This window comes from Budorcas taxicolor, chromosome 24 (assembly GCF_023091745.1).
Source record: "Budorcas taxicolor isolate Tak-1 chromosome 24, Takin1.1, whole genome shotgun sequence".
Taxonomy (NCBI): domain Eukaryota; kingdom Metazoa; phylum Chordata; class Mammalia; order Artiodactyla; family Bovidae; genus Budorcas; species Budorcas taxicolor.
In genome coordinates, this window is record NC_068933.1 from 2,042,019 (window position 1) to 2,054,143 (window position 12,125).

At 42.8% G+C, this 12,125-nt stretch overlaps 1 protein-coding gene across 1 annotated transcript; it reads left to right on the top strand.

The window, feature by feature from the left end:
• Positions 1–1,923: 1,923 nt before the first annotated feature.
• LOC128068352 (microfibrillar-associated protein 1-like) lies at positions 1,924–3,466 on the top strand. Its single transcript, XM_052661503.1, is given in 2 exon segments — positions 1,924–2,356; positions 2,359–3,466. Coding segments are annotated over 2 exon segments (1,317 nt in total). The 3' UTR covers positions 3,243–3,466.
• Positions 3,467–12,125: the final 8,659 nt, after the last annotated feature.

Genomic DNA, 12,125 nt, shown 5'->3' on the forward strand with positions numbered 1-12,125 from the left:
AGTTAAGGACAGGGACAGGGTCTTAACAGGGTCTTAATCAGAACAGGGTCATAGGAATTTGTAAAGCAGCACAAGCATTTTGAGCCGTGTCCTCTGTATTCTCATTGCAGATGTCAGAATTGTTTGAAGTTCATTAGACATTTTCATCGGAGAAGGCAATGGCACCCCACTCCAGTACTCTTTCCTGGAAAATCCCATGGACAGAGGAGCCTGGTGGGCTGCAGTCCATGGGGTCGCTGAGAGTTGGACACAACTGAGCGGCTTCCCTTTAACTTTTCACTTTCATGCACTGGAGAAGGAAATGGCAACCCACTCCAGTGTTCTTGCCTGGAGAAACCCAGGGACGGCAGAGCCTGGTGGGCTGCCATCTATGGAGTCGCACAAAGTTGGACATAACTGAAGCGACTTAGCAGCAGCAGCAGCAGCAGACATTTTCAACTAACATCAATAGTTCTCAGTCATCCTGAAACACTGGAATTATGTTTATGCTTATTGATTTAAATAGTACAACAGGGAAGCTTGTAACAGAATAGAAAGCAGATACTAAATGGTTAAAGTGACACAGATTTTGCTGTTAAAGAACACATTTTAGTTACCTAGAGATTTCACTTTTGTGGAACTCTTTCAGTTACCAAAATCAGTTAAATAAAGCATTGTTATGTGTGGGAATTATATTATTTTCATTAAAAAAACAATGATCTAAATTACGTGGCTAATTTCAGTCCTTGCTGATTATCGTATGAGCCTGGCATTCAATTTGACTAACAAACTTCTCAAGAGATAATGACAAACTATTTTTTGTTGCATAAGTGTAGATTCAACACACCAAATTGTTTTCTCCCTCTTGATTGTTCCAAAAACAATTAACAAGTACAAGTACAAAATATGTACAAGTACATATTTCTAGGGCACAGATCAGCTGGTGGTCCCCAGTGTCCCCATAGCCTTATGCTGATGCCCTTGACGTGGACTCAGACCTCCTGAGAGATGGGCTTGAAGACAGCTCGACTTTGCCCCCTCACTCCAAAATACTCAATTTCTATCATATACATTCTGTTCTTCCTTCATTCATATCTTACATTTGTGATTTGAAAACTCAGTTAAGAGTATAAGATATTAAGGAAAACAGACAAGGAGAAGTTTGAATATAGTAGTTACCTAATTTTTTCATCGCTTCAACGATAAAAATGTTAGGATATAAAGATGAGCAATAAAGATAAAATGATGAAATGGCATTCCAACATTCAAAGTTGAGCACAGCTCATCTTTGATATAAATCCTTCTAGAGCCTCACCTCATGACCACAAATACAGACATGCCATGAATTACACGTTGTCTTCTCCTTCCTTCTTTTCTTCTATTTTCCCCATAAGGCAAACACTCTTATTTTGACTACATAAATTTTGAAACTTTCAAGAAGTCTATCCAAAATGAAATAACAGCAACTAGTTATAATCCCAAAGAAAGGCAATGCTCAAACTACATACAATTGCGCACATTTTACATGCTAACAAGGTAATGCTCAAAATCCTTCAAGCTAGGCTTCAGCAGTATGTGAATCGATAACTTTCAGATGAGCAAGTTGGATTTGGAAAAGGCAGAGGAACGAGAGATCAGATTGCCAACATCCATTGGATCATGGAAAAAGGCAAGGGAATTCCAGAAAAAAGTCTACTTCTGCTTCATTGACTATGCTAAAGCTTTAAGACTGTGAATCAAAGCGAACTGGAAAATTCTTAAAGAGATGGGAATAGCTGGTCGTATACTTCCGGTTTTTCTAGCTCAGTCGAAGGTGGTGTTTCTATCAGTCGCGCAGCAGTTTCCAGTGGTCCTAGGAGGAGAGGGTTTTATCTGTTCGCTGACGTTGTAGATGTTCACTTTGAAATCAGTCGAGTTTCGGGAGTCACCGCCGCTGTCGTCAACATGTCGGTCCCAAGCTCACTCATGAAACAACCGCCCATTCAGTCAACGGCTGGGGCCGTCCTGGTTCGCAATGAGAAAGGTGAAATTTCGATGGAAAAAATGAAGGTAAAACGCTATGTGTCAGGAAAGAGGCCAGACTATGCCCCTATGGAGTCCTCAGATGAGGAGGATGAAGAGTTTCCGTTCATTAAGAAAGCCAAAGAACAAGAAGCAGAGCCCGAGGAACAGGAGGAGGATTCGTCTAGTGACCCTCGGCTGCGGCGTTTGCAGAACCGTATTAGTGAAGATGTGGAGGAGAGATTGGCTCGACATCGGAAAATAGTGGAACCTGAAGTGGTTGGAGAAAGTGACTCCGAAGTAGAAGGAGATCCTTGGCGCCTGGAACGAGAAGATAGCAGTGAGGAAGAGGAAGCAGAGATTGATGAAGGGGAAATAGAAGGCGTGGTGGCATGATGCGCCAAAGAGCACAGGAGAGAAAAAATGAAGAGCTGGAGGTCATGGAGGTGGAAGACGAGGGATGTTCTGGGGAGGAGTCCGAATCAGAGTCTGAGTATGAGGAGTACACAGACAGTGAGGATGAGATGGAGCCTCGCCTGAGGCCCGTCTTCATTCGGAAGAAGGACCGGGTGACAGTTCAAGAACGTGAGGCTGAAGCATTGAAACACAAGGAGCTGGAGCAGGAGGCCAAACACATGGCTGAGGAGAGACGCAAGTACACACTCAAGATTGTAGAGGAGGAAACCAAGAAAGAGCTGGAGGAGAACAAGCGGTCTCTGGCTGCTCTGGATGCACTCAATACTGATGATGAAAATGATGAGGAGGAATATGAGGCCTGGAAAGTTCGGGAGTTAAAGAGAATCAAGAGGGACAGAGAAGACAGAGAAGCACTTGAGAAGGAGAAAGCAGAAATTGAACGAATGAGAAACCTAACTGAGGAAGAGAGGTGAGCTGAGCTTCGGGCAAATGGCAAAGTCATTACCAACAAAGCTGTTAAGGGCAAATATAAGTTCCTACAGAAGTATTATCACCAGGGTGCCTTCTTCATGGATGAGGATGAAGAAGTATACAAGAGAGATTTCAGCGCACCTACCCTGGAGGATCATTTCAACAAAACCATTCTTCCCCAAGTCATGCAGGTCAAGAACTTTGGACGCTCTGGTCGTACCAAATACACCCACCTTGTGGATCAAGACACCACCTCCTTTGACTCAGCATGGGGCCAAGAGAGTGCCCAGAATACCAAGTTCTTTAAACAAAAGGCAGCTGGAGTACGAGATGTATTTGAACGGCCATCTGCCAAAAAGCGGAAAACTACTTAGAGTTCAACTACTTATTCTTGCAGCTGTGGGACACAAGGGGAAATCTCAGCATCTGGTTCTTCATTTGTTTTTACTGCTATTCACATGGCCCCTGTATCCAGCCTGCTGAACCTACTGCCATACCTGTGGCACTGGGCAAACCCAGTCACTGAAAGTGCTTTGTGAGGTTTGGACTCATGCTGAGAAGCCTGCAAAAAAAGCACTGTCCAGGTAGGATTAGAGGCTCCCACTTAGGACTATTTCTGAGAAACCTTGAATGTCATTACTGTTCCGGCTTCCCATATTCACTTGGGACTGTTCCAAGTTTCTTTTACCAGCTCTGAGCTTGGGTTAGAAACATGGATGGGCATGTAAATGGACAATGTATTATTTCTGCCTCACAGGAAATCTAAAGTCATTGAAAACCTGTTTTGCATTTTTGGGTAAATTTTTCTAGGCAAACATACTTTTTGATCCATTTATGTGCAAGTGTCAAGAAATAAAAAAATCATACACCAAAAAAAAAAAAAAAAAAAAAAAAGAGATGGGAATACCAGACCACCCTACCTGCCTCCTGAGAAACCTGTATGAATGACAAGAAGCAATAGTTAGAACTAGACATGGAACAACAGACTGGTTCAAAATTGGGAAAGGAGTATATCAAGGCTGTATATTGTCACCCTGCTTATTTAACATATATACAGAGTACATCATGAGAAACATTGGGCTGGATGACTCAAAAGTTGGAATCAAGATTGCCAGGAGAAATATCAAATGGCCCCCCACTCCAGTACTCTTGCCTGGAAAATCCATGGATGGAGGAGCATGGTAGGTAGGCTGCAGTCCATGGGGTCGCGAAGAGTCGGACACAACTGAGCGACTTCACTCTCACTTTTTACTTTCATGCACTGGAGAAGGATATGGCAACCCACTCCAGTGTTCTCACCTGGAGAATCCCAGGGACGGGGAAGCCTGGTGAGCTGCCATCTCTGGGGTTGCACAGAGTCAGACACAACTGAAGCGACTTAGCAGCAGCAGCAGATACGCAGATGATACCACTCTGCATATAATAATGGCAGAAAGTGAAGAGGATCTAAACAGCCACTTGTGAAGGTGAAAGAGGAGAGTGAAAAAGCTGGCTTAAAACTCAACACTCAGAAAACTAAGATCATGGCATCCAGTCTCAATCCACTTCATGGCAAATAGATGGGGAAAAAGTGGAAACAGTGACAGTATTTCTTGGGCTCCAAAATTACTGCAGATGGTGAGTGCAGCCATGAAATTCAAAGATACTTGCTCCTGAGAAGGAAAACTATGACAAAACTAGACAGCATATTAAAAACCAGAGACATCACTTTGCTGACAAAGGTCTGTCTAGTCAAAGCTATGGTTTTTCCAGTAGTCATGTATGGATGTGAGAGCTGGACCATAAAGAAGGCTGAGTGCAGAAGAATTGATGCTTTTGAAATGTGGTGCTGGAGAAGACTCTTGAGAGTCTCTTGGACAACAAAGAGATCAAACCAATCAATTCTAAAAGAAATCAAGCCTGAATATTCATTAGAAAGACTAATACTGAAGCTGAAGCTCTTACACTTTGGCCACCTGATGTGAAGAGTAGACTCTCTGGAAAAGATCCTGGTGCTGGGTAAGACTGAAGGCAGGAGCAGAAGGGACGACAGAAGATGAGATGGTTGAATGGCATCACCAACTCAGTGGACATGAGTTTGAGCAAACTCTAAGACATAGTGAAAGACAGGGATGTCTGTGTGCTGCAGTCCATGGTGTCACAAAGAGCTGGATAAGAGCTGTTGTTTAGGGACTAAACAACAACAACAAAACAAAATTACCAAACAGGAAAGAAATGTTTCCAATGCCACCAAATCAATGTATGAATTCAGTACAAAACTAACAAAGTATTACTAAGCCTAGCTGGGGGTGATGTTGTCTTGATTTGTGTGTGTGTGTGTTTTTTGGTCTTGATTTGTTTTTAACCCACCAGAATTTAGTGACATAAATATCAAGGTTACAGATTTCTAAAATGTTCTGTAGCACACAAATGTCTCCACCTGGTCAGGCCAAACTTCAATCATGGTTTACATAAGAGTCGACCTTTTATCTGATACTCACACTAATTCCAGGGAGTCCAACAAAGTGGAACTGATATATTTCTAAGAAGTTAACAAATATCATCTGCATTTGAAAAACACTCTCTGAGGAATTATGATCTATTATCCTAAGAGCCAATGGGACATCCATGAACTGGCAGCAGTTAAAATATAAAGAGGTCAGTCAACGTTTCTTCTAGGGAGAGAAAGTCTGGGAGGTGCCCTGCTGCAGGTGGGCAGGCTCAGCCTGCCTTCTCCTGCCCTGATGACCCCGTGACCGACACCCTTTGGGTGTGCTCCCTCAGGCGTCAGACTAGAAGGAAGTAGCTTGGGGAAGACAGAATGTCACTGTGGCTAGAGCCCATGCTCCCCATGTCGTGACAGCTTTCTTAGCTTTCTGGGGTTCCTCTCAGTTCCCAGGCTGCCAAGCAACCTGCTGAAGCCCCTTTCTCCTGGGAGACACTGGCTTCGATGGGGAGCAGCAGGACCCTGCCTCCTCCGGGTCTCTGGCATCTTCCTGGGGATGGGCAGGGCTGACACTCTCACACTCTCTGGGAAGTTTCTCCTCTATTCCTAAGTGGAAAATCTCCCTCTTGGTGGATTTTCTGCAACGTTGCATTATGCATTCCTCATGTAGCTCAGGCTGTATTTGAAGTTTTGGCTGGAGCTTTTGAATCTCACTTTCAAGTTGTGAACCTGCAGACTGGAGAGATGCCTGCTCAGCTCTGAGATGTTTCATTTGACCTGCGAGCTCTTTGTTCACTTGGTTTTCTTTACACATGTGTAAAATATGCCTTGCTTTTCCCCTTAAAGCCTATTTTTTGATGAATAAACTTCATTTCCTAGAGCGGTTTTCAGTTCAGTTCAGTTCAGTCACTCAGTCGTGTCCGACTCTTTGCGACCCCATGAATTGCAGCACGCCAGGCCTCCCTGTCCATCACCAACTCCCGGATTTCACTCAGACTCACGTCCATCGAGTCCGTGATGCCATCCAGCCATCTCGTCCTCGGTCGTCCCCCGAGCGGTTTTAGGTTTGTGGAAAAGCTGAGCAGAAAGTGCAGACAGTTTCCATAGACCCCCTCACCTCACCCCACCCTGTTCCTCCTCTTCCTAGCATCTCACATTGATGAGATGAGGCTGTTGTGACTGATGAGCCAGTCTTGATGCATCGTTAACATGAACACTATTGTTAACTTAAGTGCTCTGTTGGTATGCTGTCACGCAGTCGTGTCTGAGTCTTTGCCACCCTGTGGACTGTAGCTGCCAGGATCCTCTGTTCATGGGACTTCCTAGGCAAGAAAACTAGAGTGTTGCCATTTCCTTCTCCAGAGAATCTTCCCAACCCAGGGATTGAACCTGCGTCTCCTGAATTGGCAGGCAGATTCTTTACCACGGCACCACCAGGGAAGCCCTTCAAAGTGAAGTCGCTCAGTTGTGTTCGACTCTTTGCGACCCTGTGGACTGTTACCAGGCTTCTCCATCCATGGGATTCTCCAGGCAAGAATACTGGAGCAGGTTGCCATTTCCTTCTTGAGGAGATCCTCCTCACCCAGGGACTGAACCCGGGTCTCCCGCATTGTAGGCAGATGCTTTAATGTCTGAGCCACCAGGGAAGTCAAAAGAGGTGCTCAAATTGCTTTCCTCTCATGATATGTTAATTGAATCAAAACGTTGATGAATTTTTGAGATAACTTGACAAGGATTTTTTAAAAGATAATCAATCTTCTGATAGATATTTATCAGAGAATTTCAAAAAAGCCTGGAATGTGTTTCTTTAACTTTTATTTTGTAATTCTTCAAAATATTCAAAACACTACCATATGACCCAGCAGTTCCATTTCTGGGTGTTTATGCAAAAGAATGACATCAGGATCTCGAGGAGACATTATCCCTTATATCCACTGCAACAATACTCACATTTCACATACAAAAGTGTTTGAATAAACAAATGAAAGGCTCGGCTACTTTTTCCCATCAAAGGATCTTTACAATTGATCCAGCCAGACTCCTGGAAGCAGCAGTCACCTGGGATCTAATTTCAAAATCTGAGCTACTTTAATGCTGAACTCTAAGCCCTGCAAATACATGTTCTTTCAGTTCATTTTTGTTTTCAGGGTGCAAGTTTCTGGTACCCAATCTGTGTGGGGTGGAAGTCACCTCTGACCCCAGTCCTGCAGGCCTGTATCCCTCTCCTTGACCTTCAGAAGCAGAACTGCTTCTGAACTGCTTCACACTTTCCTGACCAGAACTGGCACGTGAGTTCAGAGTGAAGCAGCCATCAGCATGGGGCTCCTTCCTCCCCTGGACTCTGGATCTGTGGGTCCTTGCTGTGTTGGCGGCTCTGAGCCCTCCAAGCAGAGTCTAAGAATAGCTTTTGTAGCCCCTTCAGCACCTCAGCAGGGAGAACATCTTAAATTATTAATAATTATTAGTTATAATTATTAGTAACTGGCTTCTGGTTATGAGAATGGGGAGTCCTGAATCACACTGGCTTCGTCTGGAGGCAAGAATCCATCATGTCCATCTTTGTGTCCACAGCCCAGAGTAGGACTTTACAAAGGGAGAACTTCCTTATGTGTTTATTGAGCTGAATAAAACCCTGCAACATTTAAAAGAATCCAAGAGAACCACGAAATTCAAGGAATTATGGCCTGCACCATAGTTTCACTTCATGGTTTTTAAATTAACCACATTAAATTCAGACAGTTATAAAGTAGACAAAAGACAAGAATGGGTTTTTGAAAAATTTTCATAAAATATTCTCTAGTGAATTGTGCATCAAAAACAAGATAAAATCATTTATTAGGCTTTGGAAAATGCTTAATGTCCAATCATAAAATAGAAAATAAAATTTTAATGTGGTGAAATTAGGAAAAAAAACAACCTAGAAGCAAATAACATTTTGTGATTCAGCAAAGTGCCTTGTTTAAGGGTTTCATAGGCTCTATCTTTGGGGGATGGGAAGTGGGTCCAGAGTCAGATAAAACGGAAAGTCTAGTTATGACCATAATTTAACAGAACAGGTGTTCTGAAAGCCAGACTTGGCCTGCAGATGTGGGATCAGTGTTCACGTCACTGTGGCATCAAGTCTCATGAAGCATGTCTGGAGAGGACGTGTGCTATCAGCAGTGAGCTCACAGCCAGATTTCCCAGGTGGCTGGCTTCACTCGACAGGCGATGACTGGGGTCCTCGGGGTCACAGCCAGGCTTTCATTACGGGGACAACCCTGCACCGTGGGACCTGGAAGCTGGGTCAGGACCGTGAGATCAACCCCTGATGGCACTTGGTGAGTTGGCCACTGCCCAGGAAGACGCTCAAAGATGACCCAAGACCAGGTTTGCAGCAGGTCACTCTCAGAGAACTGTCGGCTGAATGGAAAGGAACTCAGAAATCATGCTTGGGTTGTCCTGCTCGCCTTCCCTCACTGTGTTCCTCACGTCTTGGCGCTGACTGGGGACTGGTGGATGCTCCCATCAAACTTATTTATGGAACGACATGTGCTAATGGTTTGCATCTGTTGTGCTGGTGAGCATGTTTAAAACTACGCGAAGGTGAAGCTTTCCAATCACCTTCTGGTGGACACAAATGTAAGTAATGTTCCCTCAGTTTTGTAGTTTCATATAATTTATGGGCAATGAACTGCGTGATGATATGAGGGAATATGTTCAAAGACGAGGCTGTCATTTTTATTCCAGAGGCCCAGAATAAGTGGTTCAGAATGCAGTGATGCTATTATATATCTTTGAGATATATAATATCTGTGAACTTCCTACTTCTACAAAAAACAAAATAATGATTATAAGTGAAAAGAAGCAAGGCAGAGTGAAAGATCACAGAGGGGTCTCTGCCTCCCCAGGATCAAAAGGAGCCAGATGCATGACCTAGCTCCAGAAAAAGCCAAAGTGACCCCACATTTATTGTCAGAGATACCCACCACTCAAGAGAGGTTCCTGGCACCACAGCATGTGTATTATAGAGCGATTGCAGTGTGTAACATAGAAGGATGAATTCTTAACGGCCCGTGAGCTTTTGTGAGTTTATCGTCTCTGTGGGATTTGGGGTGGTCATGTTTGAAAGACTTTGTTGCAAACTCTGCATGTAAAGCAATCTTGCAACATGGCACAGAGGGCCTTTCTCATGTTGCTGTTGTAGGACAGATGGCCCAGTTATACAACATGAGCAGCTATGCCCTCTGCGAATCACTGAGTGACTTCAGGAAGACTGATCTTTGAATAGTGACTAATGGTGCTGGTGAAAAGGGCTTCTTTAAAAACTTTACAGGGTTATTTTGGGTTTGGATTAAAGAGTCATCATTTTGTAGGTAGAAAGTGGTTCCCTACTAAATTTAGGAGGAACTCTGGCAATTGTGGATCTGGAGTGAATTGAGAAGTCTTACTTCAGAGCCTGTGGGGCTGGACAAGGCAGCACAAAGATTCTGAGGGAAAAAGGCCAGAAGGGGACAACTGTGAACAAGCGGAAGTGGAGAACTTTAGGTGATGGATGCGAGGGGTTAATCTGATCTTTCTGGGCAAAGATTCACATAAAACTTACTTTTCTGTGTGTGCTGTATTGTTTTCTTTAAGGGTGAACTAAAATAGTTTGAAATATGAGTTTTAAGAGCCAGGGAGGCTAACATAAACATTTAGATGCATGAATTATTCAGATCAGGGGGTGAAGACCATATTTACAATCCTCTGTTGACTTTATATATGGTCATAAATATGATGCATATGTGGACTATACTGTATCTCACCCCTAGATTTATATCTCTTTTGTTTTTTACATCCAAGGAAGCTGATGGATGATGCTTACATTATCATTCACCTGATGGCAGATTTTATTATTATTGAAAATCTGCCTAACTCATTAACTGTGCTGTTGCAATAACAACTTTCCTTAACTGAATTCAGTAACAGAAAAAGCACAACTGTCACGGAGTTAAAAAAGTAAAGATATAAAATGTACTTTACTTGCAGCTATTTGGCGAAATCATGGTACACACTAGCTACCTTGGGGGTCTGGTTAATAACCATGTAAACAAAGACCTCTGTTATTTCTGGACAGACGTACTGAACAAATTCAGTGGCAAATAATTAGATGCATGGCAGCAAGGTTTCCTTTCTGTTGGTTCGGGGTACATGAAGCACTGACAGTGAGCCAGACCTGAAGGTTTCTCTTAATGATGATCATGTGGTTAACCAAACATAGTCACAATCCAACAAGAAAACGTATTACCAAAACATCAGTCTTTGGTTTTAAAATTCAAAGTAAATGGCAGTGTTTTTTGATGAGTGCGTTTTAGTTCAGGAGTTAAATAAGACAAGTATTAATTCACTTGATATAGATGTATCACTGGTTTTCAGTTGGTCCATACCAGCTCTCTCAACAAGAGTATAAAGCAATATAGAATAAATATAGACAATGGAATCAGATAGAAAATGACTTTTCAGAAGGTTTGAGTATTCTGCAGTAAATGACAGTAATGATTCAACAGATATGCTTTCACTGTTTATGGGAATATTTTCATAATCCCATTATCTGTATAATAAATTTTGGTGGTGATATTTAGACAATAGCATATTTTAGAGATTCTAAAGTATGGCCCACAGATCCTAGTTTGTATCCCAAATCCTTACATGGTGAAAACTATTTAAAACTCTTATTCGTATGTCACTTGTGTTTTTCACTGTGTTGGCAACTGCTCCAATGATGCCAAGTAAAGGCTAGAGTCTCAGGACAAGTCAAGACAGCGGTGCCCCACGAAAAGATGCTCATGATCACCAGTTAAGAGAAATGAGAATCAAAACCACAACGAGGTACCATCTCACACCACTTAGAACAGCCATCACTAAAATGTTGACAAATAGCAAATGCTGGGGAGCGGATAAAAGCGAATCCTCCCGCGCTGTCAGAGAAATGTAAATTGCTGCAGCCACTGCCACGAAGAGTATGGAGGTCTCTCAGAAAACTGAAAATAGAACTAGCGCACCATCCAGCAATTCCACTGTTGGGTACGCGTCTGAAAAAAGTCAAAACACTAATTTGAAAAGACACATGTACCCCACTGCCCATGCATTCACAGCGGCACTATTTACAATAACTACCTAAATACAGAAACTACCTAAATGTCCATCAACAGATGGATGGATAAAGAATGTGTGTGTGTGTGTGTGTGTGTGTGTGTGTGTGTGTATACACATATATGCAATGAAATACTACTTAGCCATTAAAAAGAATAAAATTTTGCCATTTACAACAACATGGGAGACCTGGGGGGGGGGGCATTCTATTTAGTTAAATATGTCAGACAGAGAAAGACAAGTGCTTATGGCATCACTTACATGAAGAATCTATAAAATAAAAAAAGCTGGGGAATATAAAAGAAAAGAAACAAACTCTCAAAATGGACAATAGCAGGAGCCACCCAAGCGTGAAGTGTGGACTCTAGGTGACCATGACATGTCACTGTAGGTTCATCAACAGTTACAAGTGTCCCATCCAGTGAGGACGCTGATAATGGAGGAGGCTGAGCATAGGTGGGACCAGAGGGTGTATGGGAAATCTCTATACTTTCCACTCAAAATTGCTGTGAACTTAAAACTGCACTAAAAAATAACCCAGTGAAGTCTAAAATAAAAAAGTACTGGGTAGATCTGGGGCTATAATTTTGGGACTGTAAACGTGTTACTAAACTCCTGAGTATAGGATTATGATCAGGATGATACACAGCAGGGTGTGTTCTTTTATTCTGCTGCTTCAACCTGAGGCAAGCCTGACTTATAAAGCATTCCTTGCCTC